Source organism: Lissotriton helveticus, chromosome 10 (genome assembly GCF_964261635.1).
Source record: "Lissotriton helveticus chromosome 10, aLisHel1.1, whole genome shotgun sequence".
In the NCBI taxonomy this organism is placed as follows: Eukaryota; Metazoa; Chordata; class Amphibia; order Caudata; family Salamandridae; genus Lissotriton; species Lissotriton helveticus.
Window position 1 is genome coordinate 972,019,850 of NC_136071.1, and position 23,093 is coordinate 972,042,942.

A 23,093-nucleotide genomic window follows, 5' to 3' on the forward strand; every position below is an offset into this window, starting at 1 on the left:
TCACCTGAAAACTGCGAAGCGGCTATCTCATCATAACGTGCTCCTTCATTCGCTTTGCCTGCTTTCGGTCTGAGCCAAGTCTTTTCAACCGTAGTTTTAAACTTTGTGCACAATAGGAATCAGGTGTGATTCTACCCCATGACCAGGCCAGGTATAGATTCAAATTCTTAAAGAGCCAGCTCCAAACTGCTATTGTGAAACTATAGTATGCTGAGTCATTCCCAATTTAAACCCCCTTGCATTGCATCACCCGCTTGACAAACCATATAAGAACATGCTCAAAGAAATATACCCAAATAAAATGTTGAACCTCCCACTTCAAAAACCTTAAATCAATTAAAAATACATAAATTGCAACCTAATAAATGTGCAAAATGTACGAACAAAGTAAACGAAATGTTTCAGTTCTTCAAGAAAGAAAACTGCTACAATTGCCGATTTGTTGTATCCATACAGTGGGATTCATGATCTCAGTCTGTTTTCCTACGTTATCCATGCGTAAGCATCATCAAGAATATTTCTAACCTCGTGCTGCTTTCAGAGTGATGGCTATTCTCTCACTCAAAACTTTATTGACTTCAACATTTCATCAACGGGGTGCAAACTAACATTGGGGCAAGCTTTTTGTGTCACAAATTTAGGAAATAGAAAGAATGCACTCCTCCCCTTATCAGTAATTATTTTTTCATCTTCGTGTTACGAATGCGTGCAAGCAAAAATGCGATCTGTCCCAACAATCGCAATTCATGAATGATAGTCCAAGAGAGTGCGCGGGTGCGCACCCATTTGTCGCACTGCTGCATAAGGAATGTATCCTCATCAACAACTTCTGTCTTCCTTTTTCAAACATAATCCATATTATACGAGGTGAACCAATCTGTAATCCTTAAACCGTTATTCAGAGTTTTCTTCTTTCCTTACCACATCACGAAGCAAACTAGAAAAACTAGTCATTATCATGAGGAAAAAGCTCCCTGTTTCCAAACCTGAACCTAGGATCTCCCCTGGCCTGTTTAACAATATACAAATATATACACTACGTTCCTTTAAACATTTCAAAGTTCCTGAGAGTGACTGTGGAAAGAAAGCAATGGTGAGGATCCCTCCTCCAGTACTACTACCTAGACTAAAAATCATATAAAGTACCCCATCTTCAGACCAATTTACCTGACTAACCATCTGAAAAGCAAGCTTTTGAAAGTTACAATGGACAATAGAGTTTACAACTTTTACTTTTTTCTTATAAACAGGGAGGTAATTGAACAACACTACTGCGACTTGACTCTTGGTGCAAGTCTCCTTGTGTGATAAATGCATGTAATTAAGTAATCTCACCAGACAATCCAGCAGCGGTGTGAATGACCACTAAAATACTTAGTAGAATATGTAGAAATTGAACTTTTTTTGCAATGGCTTCTGTTTTGTTGGATCAGTTATTAACCTTGCAAAACAGAATTTATCCCAAATAACGTTCTCTGTAGGAAGATGAGACACCAGAACTGTAATCCTTCTTAATTACGAAGGAGATTTCTTTATTTTTTATTCTTGAGACTGATCTATCGGCATGTGATGGCAAACTGCTAAATTTTTGTGATAATTTTTTATATTACCAGAGTGCATCTTCAGCTGCCTGCTCATTTAGCACAAAGTTATTTATTTCAGAGGAGCCTTATGATCCTAGGAGGAGACCTGCATTTAAGTTTCAATCCACTACTTTCATCAAGCCATCAACGATGGCATTAGTTAAGGATGCCCGAGGAGCAGGGTCCATTCTCCACACTTGTTAGAATCTCATTCCCCAGTATCTCATGCTTATTTGGTGCAATAAATATCACCTATTACGTTATGCCCTCACAAATAGGCCATAATATATAGATTGTGGTGCTTGTCAGACCAAAATTAGCATGGTCAATAATTACCAGGTATTCCCCCATCTTAAATTCCGGTGGGTTTGACATGCCAAAATTACCACAAGAAAAATCCCTGATCTAACAGGTGTTTGCGCTCGAAACATAATTGAACACAGACACTGCCCATGAAGAGAACCTTTAGGCTCACCTCTTTTGGATCTTACGCAAAACCACAAAACCTTTTTGCTTAACAAATAACCATCTCAATGTATATGTCAGGCACTGCTCTCAACGCCAGCTTGGATCTTTGGGTAAGTAGGTGTCATTCATTGCAGAGTTTTTGTTTGGTGTCAAGTGTTGCTTGTATTTGTTTTTGTGTTTTTTGTATCTGTATAATATTTGTACAGTGCTCTGATACTCAAACAGGTCACATATTTTAAGACATTTTGTTTAATCATGGACTATTTATTCATGGCGCGATGTTCACTCTCCTTCATACATAAGTGAAGAGAAATATCCGACTAATCCGGGGTCATCCACTGTATTGATGGCTTGAAGTCCTGAAACTCAAATACGACCCTCAACTTTCAAAATGTTATCTTCGGAAGTGAGTGAGGGTAAACAAATTGCTATGAATGAGAAAACCGATATGAGTGAAATTAATTGTGTTGAATTGTTAATGACAGTTGGAGAATAGAGTTGTATTTTTAATTGTTTTGACTGTAGTGCCCTTGAAGTAGCTTATGAAAGTAGAGACTACTTTGCTGCTATTGTTGCACTACCAGTATATGTTTAATTCATTAGGTAATTAGCTGTTGTCTAGGAATTGTTGAAACAATAAGTATCTATTTCAGTGAAACCAAAGAATTCCTCCCGTCCATGCTTTTTTATTTAGGAAATGGGATACCAAACCTTTGTTTTCACTTTTATTTGCAATGTGAATTGAAATATTTATTTTCGTAACCGCGGAATGGTGAGACTTGTTACATCTTTATCGGGACTAAAACTATAATTAACTATCTTCCCTTTTATTTGGATTTTTTCAGATAACTAACTTGGAGGAACAACTGGAACAGTTCAGGGAAGAGCTGGAAAACAAAATTGAAGAAGTTCAGCAGCTGCATATGCAGTTAGAAATCCAGAGGAAGGAATCTACTACACGTTTACAAGAACTTGAACTTGAGAATGCATTTTTTAAGGTAATTATCTAACCATTTAGCCAATCACTAGTTCTGGTCATTTCCTCTAGATGACTGTGTCAGTTCGTAGAAAGACCTTTTGTTTTTAACCATAGAAACTGGCTCTGCTTCACTCAGTGAACCAGTTCTTCATCCTGTGATCTTCACTAATATTGACAAATTTTGACTTGTATATATTCTCAGAAAAACAAAGTTTTGGTAAAGTCACAGTTAATTATGCTTGTAAGATATTAGTATAAAACATCTTTAAAACACCTCTGAACCTCACTGAAAAAAACCCACCGGTAAAATGTAGTTATGGTTGCAAAACAAACACTATTCACAACAGAAATTAGACAGTTATGGTTCAGTAAACTATCCATTACTTGCACCCCATCATGCATCGATTGTAACCTCAGAAATGACATCACTGATGACATGGTAAATTGCATCATTGATTACATCACATCATTGATTACATCACAGATGATGGCATCCAGAGGCATCAGTATTCTGCCTTTGGCCATGAAGAGTGGGGATAGCCAAAGGACCAGGCCCCATGCCCAACTGTCTGTGAGTGACCACCTCACACTCCGCTCGACCTTCAGAGTTGCACAGTACAGAATGGCTGCAGGGCATTGGCTTTTGCCAGGCCTTGTGGCTAACCCCCTCTGCCAATCACTTTCCACTGTGGTCAATGTGTGCTATCCCATCAGACCTGGAATCGGTGTCGGCCTTGTTACCCAACCATTTGTGGGCAGCCAAACCCCTCTATGTATAGCCTTTGTTTGTGTACAGCACTTGCTGGATGGCATGTAGGGTTCGAGCTTTGTGCCCACGTATCGGCAGAAAGTCATCCCTTTCTGAAAATGGTTATTGGCCCCTTTTTCGAATTTATTTATGGTTGATGGTCTAATGTCGACAGCAGTATCATTGATGTCCTCAATGTCATTTGAAATGTCATCAATGATGCCATTTATTATGTTATGAGTCAACCCCCGCAGCACTCTACCACTGAATGTGCACCAAAGGGGTTGACCTCTTTTTTTTATTTTATTTTTTATTGTATGAAATTGTTTATTCACTTAAAATAAACGTAACCGGGGGCGTGGCTTGACCGGCGATGTGAGCGGACGTGTGACAGCGGAGCTCCCGCCGCCGTTGGGCCCATCATAGGCTATTTGCGCGGAATTCAGGAGTCCGGACCCGTCACACACCTCCCTGGTACCCCTGCCCAGCTGAGCAGCGTGTCTGGACACGAGGCCACCGTGCTCCGCCTGATCGCTGGCGGGAACGAGCAGCCGGCTTGCTGAGGGACGATCCGCCCGGTCCATCCGCCATCTTGCGACCGCGGAGGAGGCGGTCTGCGGCGGAGCCTTGAGGACCCTGGGGCTGTCGGCGACCGCTGGCCAGAGCGACCCCCGCCCTCCCCACACTGAAGCCTTGCGACGCCCGTACCTGTGGCCGCGGTGTGGCGGGGTGAATGGAAGGGGGCCCCTGAGCGGCTTCTGGGTCCAGGGCGCTCCGTTTCCCGCGCTGCGGAGTAGAGCTGAGAGGCGACGGAACCCGGTGTCTGGCTCCAGCGTGCATCGGAGACACTGCTGGCCTCCCCTCCCCAGCGGGCTGCTAAGAGAGAGCGGCCCTGCGGAGCCGCGGCTGTAAGCAGAGGGGACAGCCGGAGCGGCGAACTGAGGCAGACGGTGCCCCTGGGGCACTTTGGAGAGCGGATGGCGCCTGACTGCGGGGAAACGCCGAGACAGCGCGGCTCCTCAACGGCTCTTCCTTGGGGGTGAGTGCAGGCCTGGGGACAATAGTGTGTGCAGGCCTGGGACAATAATGAGTGCCACTCTCTGGTGCTGACCCCCCCTGGAGGACTAGTGACCCCCGCTGGAGGCGAGCGGACCTGCTCGTATACCTGGCTGGCCGCGCATTGGGAACGGAGGCGCTGAGGCCTAGGGATCCCTGGACTGCCTGTTCTGCTACGTGGGGTGTGTGCTGGGTGCTCGCTGCTGCGGGGTGTGCCGTTGCGAGGCCAGGACCCCCTGAGTGCGCTGTGACTTTGCGCCGGTGCTCCCCGCCGCCCCCCTTTGTATTGTGTGCTCTCACCCAGGCAGCCTACATCGGACGAGAGCCCTGACGCGGCCTAGGAGACACCCTGTGGCACACGCGGAGGATGACGCGCACGAACAGGAACAGCAAGGCGGAACCAGCGCCGACCCCCAAAGGGAACCCGGTGACGGCCATGTGGGGCAAAGTGGGGGCGCTGGGGGCCTGTGGTGGCCCACCTGCGGAGATAGCGGATTCACCCCCGGTCACACAAGCGTTCATGGCCGCCTTCATGACCGACCTTAAGACTGAGATCGGATCCCTGAGGTCGGAGGTCCATTCGTGTGTCACGGAGCTTCGGAAAGAAGTCACTGAACTGGGGGATCGTGTGGACAGCCTGGAGAGGACGGCGGACACGCGCACCGAGGACCAGGAACATCTATGGCAGCGCTTATCGGCCCTGGAACAACAGAACATTGAACTCCAAGTCAAGCAGGAGGATTTGGAGAACCGGGGTAGGCGGAACAACCTCCGCATCCGCGGCGTGCCGCTCGGAGAAGAAGGGGAGGACATAATGGACTTTGTGGCGCAACTCCTCCACGAGGTGCGGGGCGACGAGGATATATCGCCTCACACACTGGACCGGGCTCATCGAGTAGCGGCACCTGCGGGGCGATCGGGGCTTCTCCCGGACATCATCACGCGGGTGCATTTCTTTGTGGAAAAGGAGGAGATTTGGAAGCGGGCTCGGGACAAGCCGGACCTGCAATACAAGGGCCACAAGATTCAGCTCTTCCAGGATTTGGCGCCCAACACCCTGAAGCGGCGACGCGCTTTCCGCCCAGTGACGGAGAAACTGCGGTCCCTGAACATCCCGTACCAATGGGGCCATCCCTTTGCGCTTATCTTTCAATGGGAGGGTAAGCGTAAATCCTTGCGATCCTACGATGAGGCGGCGCGACTCCTCAACATAGCAGGCTCTCCTCCGGGGAGCCCCTCTAGACGCCCCCCGAGCAAGAGGACACCGCTTACCCCGGACTGGACCACGGTGCCGAGGAGACAACGTGCGACGCCTGTTGACGTGCCAACGTCGAGCCAAGCCAGGCAGGAGGTCATCGCCCACATTAGAGCGCTGGAGGAGGCAGAGATCGACCGTGCAGACCGCTCCCCTACGGGACGGTCCTCCGCATCGTGAGATGGACAGCATACATGTGTCACTCTACTTGAGGTACTGTTCTCTTATACCCCTCCGGAGGGCGGGGATGGCTGTGGGGCGGGAGGGAAGCTGCTTGGGCTCCTGATCTCCCTGTGCTGGGCCTAGGAAGGTGGGGGCTCCATACCTTCAAGTGTTCCCGGCCAGTCATGTCCCACCGAGACTGTCTCCTGGGGAGTGACATCCCGATGGACATTCAAACCCGTGGGTGTAGGATGCCCTACTCTGGAGACAGTGTACTTTGGCCCAGTTGGCCACGTCTTTACGGCCTAGGCCGTCAGTCCTTCAGATTGCTGAAAGTTTGGCTTTCTCATTTGACTTTCTTTTTTCTCTTTTTCCGATCTTTCCTTCCTTTCTCTGTCTGCTATAGGGGGCTGGGGTTGGGGGATGGTGCGGGGAGCGGGGTTGGGCCCTCTGGGCGGGGCTCTGAGCTGGTGGGTGCTCTGCTGCGCGAAGCTTTGCGTACTAACCTTAGGGACCCCCACGATGGCGAGTGATATAGCCAGTCCCCTTAAGATTTTGTCACTCAATGTTAAAGGCCTTAATTCACCAAATAAGCGCCAACAGCTTTGGCATTACTTTCTGCAACATGACCCGGACATCATTTTCATGCAGGAGACCCACCTTCTCCAGGCAGATACGAAGCGCATGGCGCACCCTAGATATCCCCTCCAATTCTGGGCTACAGCAGCTACGAAAACGGCTGGGGTAGCAGTTTTGTGTAAAGCTGGCATCAGGCGGGGTTCTGACAAGCTCTTCCGGGGTGGTGACGGTCGCTTCCTCAAGGTTTCGGTCGGGGTGGGCTCCCGCCGTCTTACGTTGTGCAATGTGTATGCGCCCAACCTGGCACAGGATCGCTTCCTTCGGGATCTTCTGCGTGCTCATGTCCTTCGGGGTGGACCCTCGATTATTCTAGGGGGCGACCTTAACCTGGTATGGTGCCCTACGATGGACCGGAGTGCGGGCTCCTTTCATGGGGCGGGGGCGATGTCCTCGGCGCTGCGCAAACAGATAGGCGATTTGGGCCTCTTCGACGCATGGCGCTACTTCTCTCCCGACAAGAGGGACTACTCTTTTTATTCTAGTGCTCACCGCTCTTACTCCCGCATTGATCATTTGTTCGTATCACATGACCTGATTGGTGATGTGGTGGATGTGGAAATGTCGGACATATCCATCTCGGATCATGCGCATGTGGAGTTACACCTCAGAGATCTGCGGAGTGGTCCCCCTAGGGAACGGAAGTGGCATCTACCCCCACACCTCCTCAGAGATACGGCGTCGGTTGACGACATCCGCACGGCCATCACCTCCTACTTTGAGTTCAACGATCTGCCAGAAACGCCGTTCCCGGTGGTGTGGGACGCCTTCAAGGCTACGATTCGGGGACACATCACCTCCCTCGAGATTGCGAGAGCGCGTGAGCGGAGGGCAGTGGAGGAGGGCCTGGTGGCGGATTTGCGGGGGGCAGAGGCGCAGAATCAAGAAGAATCCACTCTGAAGACGCGGAGGCGCCTAGCGAACCTGCGGGGGCAATTGCGCATGCTACGTGCGAACCGGGCGGAGAAATCCCTCTTAGCACTAAAGCGCATGCATTTTGACGGTGGGGACAAAGTGGGGAAGCTTTTGGCGAGACGACTGAGGGTCAAGGCGGCCAGATCCCACATAGCGAATGTGATGCTCCCGGGCGGGTCTCGGGCAACGGCGATGGAAGCTAAAATGAAGGCGTTCCGAGACTATTACGCCTCCTTGTACACGGCGGCTCCGACTGGTGCTACCCCGCCAGAGGAGGTTCTGGAGCACTATGGGACGCTTACATCCCGAAGCGGCGGAACGGTTAGAGGAGCCACTTTCGCTTGCCGAGGTGACTGAGGCCATCAAGGATCTGAACTTGGGGAAGACACCGGGCCCTGACGGCTTACCGCTTTCCTTTTACCGCCTATTCCGGGAACAGCTAGGTCCTTATCTCCTCAGACTCTTTGCTTCCTTCGATGGTGGCCAGGGTCCCTCTCCGGACATGGGAATGGCGGAAATAGCTCTAGTCCCTAAGCCTGGGAAAGATCCGGCGCTTTGCTCGTCATACCGCCCGATTGCGATGCTTAACACTGATTTTAAAATTTACACGAAGGTGCTGGCTAAGAGACTTGATCCCCACATGCCGGACCTCGTGGACCCTGACCAGGTGGGCTTCATCCGGGGCCGTCATGGGGCAGACAATGTGCGGAGACTGGCACATTTGGTAGGGAAGGTGCATCACTGGCACATTCCGGCGTGCCTCCTGTCGTTAGACGCTGAGAAAGCGTTTGATCGCGTGGATTGGGGGTTTCTCCAAGCGGTCCTCTGTAGGATGGGGCTCGGCCCGAGGATGATTGCCAGGATCATGGCGCCTTATGTGGCACCGAGGGCGAGGGTCAGGGTGAATGGGAGGTTGACAGAACCGTTCGCCATTGGCAGAGGGACTAGGCAGGGCTGCCCTCTATCGCCATTGCAGTTCCCCCTGGCGATTGAACCACTGGCGGACCTGATCAGGCGACACCCGGACATTTGCGGCGTTCAGATGGGGGGGCAAACTCATAAAGTGGCGTTATACGCAGACGATCTCATCCTCACTCTAACGGAACCGAGGCGGTCCTTGCCGGCGCTCCATGAGGTGCTCTGCTCCTTCGAAAGCGCCTCTGGCTTGAAAATTAATCACGATAAGTCATGGGTGCTTAACCTCACGATCCCTCGGGCTGATGTTCCTCCCCTGGAGGTGCTGTGCCCCTACCGGTGGACGGACCAACATATCTGGTACCTCGGCCTCTCCCTGACTCCCTCTTTGGAAGGCTGGTCGGCGCTCAATTGGGCGGATTGTCGCAAATCCGTTCTCACTGATCTGCAACGGTGGAAACCTCTTATCCCCTCTTGGCTGGGCAGATTGAACGCGATCAAAATGTCTATATTGCCTAAAATACTCTACCTGTTCCAATGCCTTCCTACACCTATCCCTCTGCCGAAGATTAGAGCCTTGCAAAGGGACTGTACTAAATTCATCTGGGGGGGCAAGAGACCCCGCTTCTCTCAGTCACTCCTTATGGCCCCGAGAGATCGTGGAGGGCTGGGGTGCCCGAATCTGGTAGACTATTATTGGGCCGCTCACTTGCGGTTTGTGATAGAGTGGGGTATTAGGCGGAGCGAGAAGGGGTGGCTGCATCTGGACCGGGCGGTCGCGGGTCGCACGATCTGGAACCTCGCTTGGACCCATAGGGCGGGACGGTCCCCTAGTGCTTATTTGGCGGTTCCCACAAGAACGGTCCTGGACGTGTGGGACAAGGTGGCGGTGCGGAAAGGCTTGACGACTTTCCCCTCCCCGCACACCCCCATAGAGGATAATCCGTGGTTCCCACCGGCTAACCACACTCCCGCCTTTCGCAGGTGGACACGAGAAGACTGCAAAGTCCTTACGGATCTCTTTGACGGAAGCTCCATTAAGTCCTTTGCCCACTATCTGGAGGAGTTCCAGCTTCCCCCGGAGGCTGAATTGCAGTTTTTACAGTTGCGTCACTGGGCCCTATCGGATGCGATATACCCTGGGGCCACTCGGGCCTTCACCCCGTTCGAGAGGCTGGCCCGCTCGGGTGCGGGCACGAAGGGCCTTATATCAAAAATTTATCAGATTCTGCAGCATCCTCTTACTCCCCCTGCTCACCCGTATCAGCGACACTGGCAGGAGACTCTAGGTGCTGATATTGATCATGCGCAGTGGACCCGCCTCTGGAGGGATGTTCCTAGGGTGTATCGCAGTGTGCCGCAACAAGAAAATGCGTATAAAGTAATGACGCAGTGGTATTATACGCCCCAACGCCTGCACAAGATGTTCCCCTCTGTACCGCCCGGTTGCTGGAGATGCCATCATGTGCCTGGTGACTTCATGCACATCTGGTGGACCTGCCCGGTGATCGCTATCTTTTGGAAGGAGGTGCTGAGCCACATTCGGGGGGTGCTGGGATTTCCTCTGCCTGATGCTGCTAGCACAATACTGCTGGGACTCAAACCTATTGACTTGCTGGCCCTGACCCGCAGTGACTGGACTTTAGCGATGCAAATGTTGGGTGCCGCCAGACAACTTATCGCTCTGTATTGGAAGAAGGTGGAGGCCCCCCCTCTAGCTGTGTGGTTCGGCAGACTGTGGCAAGTCATCACTATGGAATTGCTCTCGGCTAGGCTACAGTCTCGCGCGACCCGCTTTGAAAAGGTTTGACGGCCACTAGTGGCTTATCTTTGCAAGAGCGAATATGCTAGGAATATGCCCCCAGCGCTGCGAGCATTGCAGTTGGTGAAAGATGCAGTGCTCCCCTTTACCCCTCGCAACCTGTGACACCCTCGCTGCTGTGGCTGTCCCCCCTAACCTCCTCTGCTCTTCCTCAGCTCTTCCTCTCTGCTCCCTCTAACCTCTGCTTTACTCTTTGGCCTGCCTTCTACTAGGCCTCTGGTTGACTGTTGGGCCCCTAGGGCCGGTTATTTGTTTCTGTTTGATATGTTTGTACCTGCCCGCCTCGTGGGAAGATATATAAGGCGGGGTATCATTGGGGTGTGCTGGACAGCGCTTTTTGGCCCCCTTCTTGAAGCGACTTAATGGGATCTTGATTGATCTTAACGTGCAGTTCGGCAAGTGTGTTTGGAGACATCGATCCACACAGAGTTCGCACCATGAGTTCTTTCACGCGGCCGGCCCCATGAGGGTTGTAGGCTTATCGCTGTGTCAATGTGACCCTTTTCTTATGTGTGTCTCAAACTGAGACTTAATAAAAAGATGTTGAAATAAAAAAAAATAAACGTAACCAAAACCTTTCTTCTGTCTCGTTAATATGTTACACCGTGCTGACATTCTATATATCCATCCATACATTCTCCCCCCTCACTGTTAGCTAGCTCTAACTCCCCTAGCTCCACTGCTCACTTCACCGCCCCGATTCTCCCCAGTATACCTTACCCCAGCCCAACCCGCAATCCCGACATTCTCCCACAGGCCTCTAAGGGTCTTTATACGTCTGACCCCTCCTCCCCCATCCTACCCATCCCTCTGAGCACGCAGCTCCATGTCCCAGAACCCCTTCCCTCAGGACACATTCATTCACCACCTGTCCTACTTTCCCCCGCCCCAACTTACTCTCTACCTCTGCAGGGTCCCCTGAACATATCCTCCCAATCCCATTCACACACTTTATTGGAAGGCCGACTTAACAAGATAGCTCTCTGGCTACAACAACTTAAGGCAGATCGGCTCTTAAACATGCTGCTGACATTGCCGACCTCATCCTTGCCCAGGATCTTGACTTTGTTATGTTGACGGAAACTTGGCTAAATGACTCCGCTGCTCCCATCCTGGTCTTTTTAATGCCTCCCAATTATGATCTCATTAGGTTGGACAGAACTAGTGTTCAAGGTGGAGGCATAGCATGTTTACATGGTAGCAAACTATCATTGAAAGTACCACATGCCGACCTCCTGCCGTCTTGTGAATACCTTTGCATTGAAGTGACTGGTTGCAACAATCACTCATGCAAACTGCACACATTTTACCACCCCCCTCGTGACAACCTTCCCTTCACAGAACGGATCATGAACGTCATCTCGGCCAAAGCTGATCTCCATGGCACTCTGATCTTCCTGGGAGATTTCAACCTCCACTGGAACGATGAAAATAATGTGGTGGTCAATAGTCCTAAATCTTTCCTACTTGACCTCAACCTAATCCAAATCTGTGACAGCCCTACTCGTATCAAAGGAGCTACCTTAGATGTTGTCATTGCTGAACCCAACTCCATCCTCCTGGATTCGATCCTCCCCCGTGATTGGACGGACCACTTTTGCATCACCTTCCTCATTTGCTAAAATCCCTGCACTGGCTCCCTGTTTCTGAACGCTGCAAATTCAAGTTAGGCTGCCTTGTCTTTAAATCTCTAGCCGGCCTAGGCCCTAAGTTCATTTCCTCTCTTATTCATCCGTATGCCCCCTCCCGCAATCTGCGCTCGGCCCACCTGGCTCTTCTCAAAGTCCCCAGAGTCAAGCGTAAGAAATGGGGCGGCCTAAGATTCTCGTTTCTAGCTCCATCTCTCTGGAATGCCCTCCCCTTGGACATAAAGTCGGCCTCGCCCTACACCCACTTCAGATCCCTCCTCAAAACTCATTTATTCTGCTCTGCGTACTACTAGAATCAAATTTCCTCCTCTCTCTCGGTTCCTCCCACTCCTCCTTGTCTTCACCCCTGTCTCTGCCTTCTTCTCCCTCTCACTGCCAGGCAGCTGCCTTCTGTCCTCTTGCTTCAGCGCCAAGAAACTGTATAGTGTATGCTGCGCTTTATAAATGCCTTTCACATCACATCACATCTTGGAATCGGTAAGAGCAAGAAGAGCCCAGCCTAAGAACCCTAAACCATTGAAAAGATGTCTACGTAACATCACCTTGCAAGATCTGACTGCTCTTTGCGATAACATCCTGCCCCCTCCCTTGAACCTGTCGGATGTCCACGACCTTACGGCCCACCATAACCACTCAATTCTTAATGTACTAGACTCGGTTGCACCACCACAGCTTAAAGGAATGTCAGCTAAACTCTCCAAACCATAGTTCAATGATAGTCTTAATTCCGAAAGAAGAAATGTAAGTCTTGCAGAAAGGCTGTGGCGATCCTACCCCTTCCTTGAACATCACTACCATTTGACATCCCTGAGAAGCACATACAAAGACTCATCAGATGCTCGAACAACACCTTTTTCAGAACTCAACTAGACCAAGCAAAAAATCGTCCATAAAAACTATTCAAACTCATCAAGTGCTAAGCAAACAGTATTCGTAATCTCTCATCACTGGGTCAAGGCACATTGCTGAACAGTGAAGAATTTTCTGATTTCTTCACGGATAAGACTATTAAGATTGAATCTGAATTACGCTCTGCCCTCGATCACCTGTCGATCAGTCCAGTGAACAACCTCCGTCCCCCAGGTATGGTTATCACTGACCCTGTGCAGCCCTACCTCCCCAAAAACAATGCATCCTGGAGCCTGTTCCAAACCATGGATGAATGCACTATACGCAAAATACTGTCGACTTTGAAACCTTCCAATCACTACAACGACCCTCTGCCATCGAACCTTTTCCTGGAAGTTAGATCCTCCTTACTAACACTTTGGACTATGATCGTCAATGCATCACTTCGGCAAGGTACTATTCCTGATTGCCTAAAATTGGGTCACATTACCCCGATTCTAAAGAAACCATCTGCTGATCCCACGGACCTTCATAACGTTTGCCCGATCCCCAACATCCCCACCTTGGCAAAGCTCCTGGAGAATTGTGTTCTCGCCCAACTCTGCAACCACATCAACCATTTCCAACTCCTGGACCTATGCCAATCTGGTTTCCGCCCGGGCCATAGCACAGAGTCTGCGCTAACGCACATTGTCGATGCGTTAAGAATGTTGGATCATAATGAGTCATGCCTATTGATCCTCCTTGACCTTTCGTCAGCATTCGGTACTGTCAAACATGATAACCTAATCGACATCCTGGAACACAGGATGGGGCTTTCTGGGCCTATACTTAATTGGCTCTCTTCGTTCCTTCAGAACAGATCCCTAAGCTTCAAGGTGAAGCAATCCCTGTCCCTTCCGGCACCGGTCACTCTGGGAGTTCCACAAGGTTCAGCACTTTCTCCCACGCTCTTTAACCTGTTCATAGATCCTCTGACAGAAATTCTGAAATCATCCAGCATTCAATATCACATGTATGCAGATAATACCCAACTATACCTGAAGATCGCCTCCCCCGAAGACATTTAATCCCTCAACTCAGTCCTGCTGGAAACACAAAGCTGGCTGACATGTAACCACCTGAAGCTCAATGCGCTAAAAACTGAATTCCTCCTAATCTCACCCCACAAACAATCTCTGGTCATGGAATAATGGTTGAATCAGCTTACTGCTCTTAACTGTAGACCTCACCGCGTTGATTCAGCATACTCTCTGGGTATTATGTTAGACAAAAGTCTGAACATGCAGAAGCACATCAGTTCCCTCACCAAACGAGCGAACTTTCAACTCAGCATCCTAAGAAAACTGCTCATGACCTAAAGGTTGCAGTGCAAGCATTGGTGATCTCAAAGCTGGATTATGGTAGCGCAATGCTCTGCGGCTTGCCCAGAGTGAAGACGGCTCCTCTTAGGGTTGCCCTCAATTCTGTTACTAGGCTCATATCTGGCACCAAAAAATTCAACCATATCTCTCCGGACTTGCTGTCCCTGAATTGGCTTCTATATGAAGCTTGGATACAGTTAAAAATTGAATGCATGGCCCACAAAGCCATACACTTCAAGACCCCGCTGTACCTCGCTCAGAACTTGAGCTCTCATGTGGTTTGAGAGCCTCCAGAAGCGCCAGCACCCTATTGCTCAACCACAAAAATTCAAGAAAAAGAAGACCTACAATCGAGCCTTCTCAGGTATGGCTCCAAGGATCTGAACTCCCTTCCCCCCAAAGTCAGGGTGAACCCTTCCACGGTCCTCTTCAAAAAAAGAAGTCAAAGGGCTCCTGATGAAGACATTTTTGCCCCAGTCTGGCTTCTTCATTTGATTCCTGGCCATAACCGCTGATTTGTGGCCTCGCTGCCTGGATCACGAGAATGTCGGACATCTTTCGCTTCGTTTATTCTGTTTTGTTTGCTTGTATCCTTCTTGATGCATAAACTTTAAAGAGCTCTGATACCCTCAGTGGTCATGTTCACGCTATATAAAACTTTCTAAATAAATAAATAAAAATACACATTGTAGCTTATCATCCAGCATTTGCTAAGCAATAAAAAAACAATAGAAGTGCATTTTGAGATCAGAGAGATCTTAATAGTAATGTCATTTTGGTGACTCGTCTGTGTTCACTGTCACTAGATATTCTCTCAGCTATCCCCGGGCCTAGATTTGAGATTCTAGTGATGCATATATCTCTAATCTACTGTTACATGTGACCATTTTATGTATCCTTTTTTTGGGGGGTGTCTTGTTTCTGTACCTGTGCATCGCAATCTTACTCTTCACCAACAGTAGCACTAGTGCTGTGAATTGCCTGGTTCCACCAGGGATCAGTCTAGCATAGTCTAAAATTACCATCAGCAGCCTTGGACCAACTCCTCTACCAATCATGCTTGAAACAGTTTGGATTATCTCTCTCCAGTAGTCTAAGACTGTCGTAAAGTACCAGGCCTGGTGAAGAAACTCGGCACGAGTTACCCCACATTACAAACATTTATGTGGCTTAGAGGAGTCTATTCTATGCGGCCGCTGTGCAGTGAGGTATATTCTCTGCAGTAAGTTAACATGAAGCATCTTAATTTAATGATTCATGGAAACCCTCTTGATTTGGGTGCATCAATTTATCCACTTTTCTTCAGATGACTCTTCCCCAATCTCTAATTGCTGGGCCTGCCCATAACAAGTGGATCTTGCTGGTTTGAGAGTGGAAAATAGCGGATATAGCCTGAACACCCTCCTGGTGGGGCCTGTGGTTCTAATTATTAGGGTTAGTGGCCCAAATTCAGGTGGCTCCCCAGGGAACTCTGGAACCTTCTCCTACATCATGTTACTCAACCGTGTGTATGTGAAGACATCTAAGGGAGTGGGGTGACACCTGTCCTTGAACTTTGCCACAGTAAGAATTGTCCCCTTGATAAAAGATGTCTCAACTCAGTCAACTTTGCTTTAAGCTGTGTCTGAAACACTGTACTTTCTATAGTAAGTAGGAGAAGGTGGTTTCGAGTCGGGAATCGCTGGTGGGTATAGAAATGCTCTTTTGGAATGCAAGTATAGTCTTGGCGGGCCTCTTGGCAACAGCAATTCTAAGGGGGTGAATTTATCTGCTCTGTCTAGGGTATAAGGTAGAGATACTGTCTTTCTGGATGATACCATTATTTGGCAAGAAGACATTGCAGCAATTGGTAATATTAAAAATTAGGTTTCTTGAACCCCCTAATCAAAGGTAAGCAAAATAACTTCCCAGCTTATCCGATACTGCCTGTCTGCTCACACAAGTCATGTCAGAAGCAATCTAAAAGTTTGAAGAACATTTTATTAAGCATAACTGGTATGTTCATGAATAGGTATAAAAAGGTGGGAAGATCCACCATCGTAATGAGTGCCACCCTGCCAGCCAAGGAGAGAGTTAAATTTGTCCAAACATTGATCTAATCGGTCAGCTGTTGTACTGCAGAGCCATAGTTAAATGTTACAGTGGTCTGTGTCATGATGTAGTACTATCCCCAAGTATTTTTACCAATCCTTCTTCCCATTTATGGGAAATTCCAACGTGGTTTTACTGTGGAGTCCGTAAGAGGGAACAGTTCAGTTCAGTTCAGTTGTGTTCCAGTTATTAGATATACCTGAGAAATCACTGAACCTAAATACCTCCCATATCAATGGGGAGAGGTTATTTGCCAGTTTATAGACAAACAGCAGGATATTGTCATAGAAACGTGCAAGCCTCCTGATCTTCGGTATAGACCTCTGTATAGACGCTGTTCTAAAGGGTCCATAGCCAATACAAAAATAAGTGCAATGAGGATGTTAACCCTGTCTAGTGCCACTGGGAACACATCTGACGGTAAACCATTTAAAAGCCCTAATCCACGCTTTGTGTACATCAATGCAACTGTTTTCAGGAACAGTTTCCCCAGGCCATATCTGTGGAATGTAGCTATCTAAAAAAGCCACTCAAGAGAGTCAAAGGCCTACTCTGCATCTAATAAGACAGATGCTGCCTCTAGTGTTCAATTCACGTGATGCAAGGCAGCAAATACTGTGTGCAGCTTGACCTCTCTGGACTAGTGTGGTGCAAAACCTGATTGGACCGGGGAAACCTCATGCTCCATAAACAGAGACAAGCAATTTGCTAGCATCTTCACCAGGATCTTATTGTCCAGGTTGAGCAGTAACAGTGGGCGGTATTATTCACATTTGTTTGAATCTTTACCAGTTCTCTGGAGCCCTGTGGTTATAAACTCTCATAGCGTGGGTGGTGATTCACCAGCCTCCAAGGTTTCTATACATACTTTGAGAAGATGTAGAGCTAATATGTTTTTATACACCGTGTAGAATTCAGGGATTAAGCTGTCAGACCCAAATACCTTCCACCGACTAGATCATCATTGGCTGCTTTAATCTCTTTCAGAAATATTAGTTTTCTTAGAACTTGCCTATAGCAATTCCCTAGCCATCCTACTGCTGTCATCTAAGTAGAGCCCAATATTTTCTCAGGTCACAGCTGCTCATGAAGTATACAGGTGTTCATAATACTCTCAGACTCCCCATCAATCTGCTTGCTGTATGTTGAAGTTTTACTACAGTCTCCTTCAAATTGCAATATGTGATATCGGTGTGTCTCTTTTTAGAAGCCAGGTTAATGTTCTGCCAAGGCATTTTGTTTCTCTGTATTGCCTGACCCATGCATATATCTTCGGGTAGGTGACCTCCCTACCAGCTTTTTCATGATACTCCTGTAATAAACTGTTCAAATCTTTGAGGTAGGTGGCCTGAGCAATCGCCAAGGCTCTTCTCTCTAGCCATTGCTCATGCTCTGTGAATTCCAGATGTGCATGTATTGCTTTAAGGAAGCATGCATGCCTAGCTATTATTTTACCCCTTATGTAGTCTTTAAAGGTCTCCCACAACATGGCATATTTGGCTTTGGAGCCTAAGTTTTGGTGGAAGAAATATATTAACACAGAGCATAATTTGTCACAGAACACCAGATCTAGGTTAGCTCCCATTGGGAATTTCTAACTGGGGCAACTACACCTAGAGCAGTGTTTAGACGATATCGTTTTCACAGGGAATAGGTCCAACAATATCTGGGGCAGGTAATCATCTGACAACTCCCAGGACACCACCTCTTGTGTTACCAGCCAGTAACCTATGCATGACAGGCTATCAGGAAGGAGGAATAGAATTAGTATTGCTTTGCGGTTCCATAACTCTGCCTCAGCATATCAGTCAGGCCTATCATCTTCATCATTTTGTGTAGCGTTTGTATAATTTCATATACAGAGCTCAGTCAAAAGCCTGGGGGTGATCATTTCAGAAGATCTATCCATGAGACCGCAAATCAACGCGGTCACATCTGCCTGTTTTTTCCACCTCAGGCGGATCCGCAAGATCAGCAGGTATTTCACCAAAGAAGCCCTGATCCAAGTTGTTATTGCGCTCATCACCTCTAGGCTCGACTATGCCAACACTTTGTACGCTGGAATCCCTGCATGTCATCTCCACCGACTACAGCTGGTGCAAAATCAGGCGGCCCGCCTGATCTTCCGCCAGCCCAAACATCAGCACGTCACTCCCCTCCTCCGTAGTCTACATTGGCTCCCTGTTTCCAAACGCTGCACCTTTAAATTGGCATGTACAATCCATAAGGCCCTCTCGGATGCAGCCCCTGCGTTCATTTCTTCGGTCCTATCCCGTCACTTCCCTTCTAGAGCCCTTCGCTCAGCATCACAAAATCTCCTCGTCGTTCCCAAATTTAAAAGGAAAAAACATGGTGGCCTGAGCTTTTCTGTCCTGGCCCCTTCCACCTGGAACTTGCTGCCACTTTCCCTCCGTCTCTGCCAAAATTATGATTATTTCCGCAGACTGTTGAAAACTCTGCTCTTCCAATCCGCATATGACTAACCCTCTCACTCTGGATCACGTTTATTTGTCATGGAGCGCCAAGAAACCTACGGTGATAGTGCGCGTTACAAATAATTTTAACGTAACGTAACATACTGAGAGACCCTCTGCAATCTATCCAGTTCTGGGTTCAACATTAAATTGAAATGCCCACTCCCCATCATCATCCCAAAGTCAGTGCAGCGAAGTATAGTAAGGATGGTAATAAAGAATGCAGGTTTATTTACGTTTGGTGCAGGTATTAATTGGCACTGTATTCCTAATATTGAATGAACCCATTAACACAGTATACATACATATGGTTCTTCTTATTTTCTGGCTCATTGTGAAGTCAAGTGGACTGCATATCAGTATGTATACTCCTCTAGAATAGATGTTTTAATATGAAAAGTGTCTATGTTGACCACAGCACCTATCAGATTTAGTCATAAGTCGGGGGTCTAGATGGGTTTCCTGTAGCATGGCTAAGTCGACTTTATACCTGTTCAAACATGTCAATTCTTTCCTTGCTTTTCTGAATTATTTAGGTCCCCAATGTTCAAAGATTGTATAGACAGTGTTCTATTAGTGAGGTCATATGACCAGAGGTCTAATATGCCTTCGCTGTGGATGTGGGCTATAGGTGTTTTGCTTGTTTTCGCTGTAAGCAGCAGTGCATAGGCTGTATCATATCCAACCATTCCCTCCACTCCCCCCTCCTCCCACACTGATCTCCTCAACAATCAGTGCCAGACACCCCATTATAGCAGCATACCCAACCATATGGGCATGACAGAGGAGATCAACACGAAAAGAACGTGGTGCTCCCGCCAGTGTCTGTCCTCCATAAAAGGCTGTCTGTTTTTTTATGGTAGCGGCGGCATCAACCTCACAGTCTTGTACAGGGTTTGGAAGCATCTAACCAGCCCTCAGCATCATCCTGATGTAAGAGGGTCAAGAAGCGTTCCCTGAACTTAAATATTGTCTATTTTCTATCCCTTTGCAAACGGACAGTTCTCTAAGAGATTTCACGCAGCATATGCTTCAAATATGTTGGTCTTCACAGTTCGACCCCTCCGCAAGCTCTGAGATAACTGCGATTGTGCCCAGGTATCAACAGCCTCCTTTGTACACTGTTGTATCTTTTTCATAACTTACTCGTTGTCGATGCACCTGTGAATTTGTAGGCTCTTCCATTCAGAGCAACCTTTAATCTGGTTTGGGTACAGCATGGCATATTTGATGTCTTTTGCTTGTAAGAGATCCTTCACTTATACAAATTTCCATCAGCCTTTCTGGACAGCAGCGAAGTCCAGATATATGGCCATGGCTGTGTTCTGATGTTGGAGCTGGATTTTTTCTGTCGCCATTCTCAGAGCTGTATCTTGGTCTTTGAAAGTGTTGAGCCTACTAATGATCTGTTGTGTTCCCCGTGACAGTCTGGGACCAGGGGCTCTGTCTACTCGGAATATCTTGGAGGAGCAAGATCATAGATTTTCTACAAAAGCATCTGGAGCGATCATGTTTCTAGATCCTAATATCTGAAAGAGACTATTAGTTAAGGATACCTTACCTTAGAATTACCCCCAGGCGTCAGACTGGATACAGCAAATTTTTCTTCATCAGTACCACTGCGCGTCGATAGGTGGAGTCGGTTGACTCCTCGTTCGTCATGATCGCCGGAATGACATCGCATTATCTACTTAGACGCCGCCCTATGCGCTGACGTCAGTTCATTCTTTTTCCGTGCCAGCCAGCGCAGATCCAGAGAGACCGGTACCCTTAGTCTTTTTTGACTAGAGTTTTTTTGATTGTTTGTCGACTTCTTTTTTCGAGTCGTTTGACTCCTGGTGCAAGACATGTCACATTGATGAACCTGCTTCAAACCTTGTGACTCCTATCACAAGTTGATGTCAGTCACAGACTCACATCTCGTGTGCCTCTGGTGCCTGGAGCGCGACCAAGACCCGAAGTCATGCTCAGACTGCCGGCCATGAACCAGAAGTCTTTGCGGGAACAGTCCAAAAGCTTCTCAAGGCCCAGCAGTCAGCACTGCACCGCTCGAGGTCCCGGTCGAGAGGGAGGTCATGGGACCGCTCTCGGAGTTACCACCATCACTCCTCTTCGAAGTCTTAGTTTTCGGGTAAGTCGAAGCCCAAGAGGAAGGTTCAAAAGCACGGTCGCTCTTCGCCTTCTCCCTGTCCGCCTGCCGACGCGACATGGGATGCGGAAGGTAGTCCAGCTCCGCACACTGAGCCTGTTGGGTCGGCTCCGAGCATCCCTCCCATCCTGGGAGCAGGGGCAATCCCTGCCCAACTTTGTAGCTTTTACGAAGCTCTCCACTCCATCTTTGGGCAGCCTATGTGCCTTTGGCTCTCCGGACTCGACTGGGTGTTCTAGGCCTTCGATGCTAGTGGCTTTGGCTTAGGCGCCGCAGGCACCCAGTATCCAGGCCTGGATCCGAATCAGCGCCAGTCGACCTTACAACACCTCGTCCGGCGCCGAATACATTGACAACACCTCCGCCCCCTCTTGTGTCCCCAGCTGGTGTTGAACCTGGCCTCCCCCTCGACATGGGCACGGAGCGGGACCTGCCCTGAGTGGCAGCCAGAGTAGGGTGAGGAGGACTGGGAGGGGTCTATTGACCCTATAGCAGACCACCTGGAAGAGCCGGACTGGAGAGAGCAAGTGGGCGAGGCCAGCGTGTGAAGAAGTAAGAGACTTTGGTAGTAGTATGATGTCTTCTTTATTCAGGATACAGGTAGTACAAGGTCCCATCCACAGGACATCAAGCATCAACTGACTCAGCACTAGGCAACCAGCACTCAGCACATCACATTCTGGATTGTACAACTAACATTCTAATGATAAAGAGAGCTTTACTATGCACAATAAAATATGGGAAGATACCACACACCTTCCCCCGAACCTAAAACAAAGAAAAGCAATACAAAAAACAACAGGAAAAAACCCCACAAATTTACAGAATTGAAGTATAATGAGAAATCCAACAGCACAGTCATTTCAACACATAATCGTGCAGAACCGCCGGGACCCTAGCTACGCGAGAGCTCCTACGCAGAGGAATATTAACAACAGTTTGACTAGACCAATTGGCTGGGCTGGATGAATTATCTGCACATTTGGACACTGCCGCAGGGATGGGTGCAATCCTATTTAAATTCCAGATGCACCCATCATCCAGTTTAACTACATTTTGAAAAAGCTTAACAGCCTTGAAAGGAGAAGAGAACTTCGACCCAGCGGATTTGTGAGGAAGGCATACTCTAACACGATCACCAATGAGCACATTTGTGTGAGCAACAGAGTGTCTTGTGTCAAAATTTATTTTCCTTTTAGAGGACTTGACATGCTGCTTGTTCAACCAATACGCCTCACCAGAATTCATGGCTTCAACGCCCATTCCTCTCATCCAGGACTGAAACATGTAGGTGTTTAGGGTGCGGCCTCTAAACAGCTCATAAGGAATCTTACCAGTGGCGGAGTGAGGTGTCATTCTGTAGACCATGACTCTCTCATGAATTTCGCCTATCCAGTCCTTACCCTGTTCTTTAGCTAACTGGATATATTCCTTGAGTACACGGTTGAACCTCTCTACCATGTTGTTACATTCAGGATGGTAGAGAGAGCAATGTTTGTGTTTGATCCCTTTATTGATTAGAAACTCTTCTATCTCCTTTAACACAAGCTGGACACCATTGTCCGTCAGAAGAGATTCTGGAAATCCTTCTCTACAGAAGACATCTTGTAAAAATGTTGTGATGTTTCTGCTCTCTATACTTTGTGTGACCTTGATCTCTGGCCATCTTGAGAACATGTCCATAAGGACCAGGACATAAAATTGTCGAGTCTTGATAGAATCAGGTCCCGAAAGATCTAGAGCTACATCTTGCCAACATCGTACGGGTGCTTCTCGTATAATCATCGGTTGTAATCTTGTTTTACTCACTTTGTCAGAGGTATTGCATTCAATGTAATCTCTGATCAATCGCTCAACCAGAATGTCAATACCTGGCCACCAGAAGTCTAAGCGCACTCTTTCTTTAGTTTTGGATATTCCCTGATGCCCCTGGTGAGCTAATTGAACAATTTTGGTTCCGATTGAAGAGGGTGGAACC

The 23,093-nt window shown here is 48.2% G+C and overlaps 1 protein-coding gene across 2 annotated transcripts in view; it reads left to right on the forward strand.

Annotated features, from left to right (window-relative positions):
* AKAP9 (A-kinase anchoring protein 9) overlaps positions 1–23,093 on the forward strand; it is a 647,464-nt gene that overhangs the window by 345,832 nt on the left and 278,539 nt on the right. For both annotated transcript variants that reach the window (XM_078663639.1, XM_078663638.1), the window contains one exon: positions 2,897–3,049. In XM_078663639.1, coding sequence (XP_078519765.1) covers positions 2,897–3,049 — 153 coding nt within the window. The remainder of the gene's footprint in view (positions 1–2,896; positions 3,050–23,093) is intronic.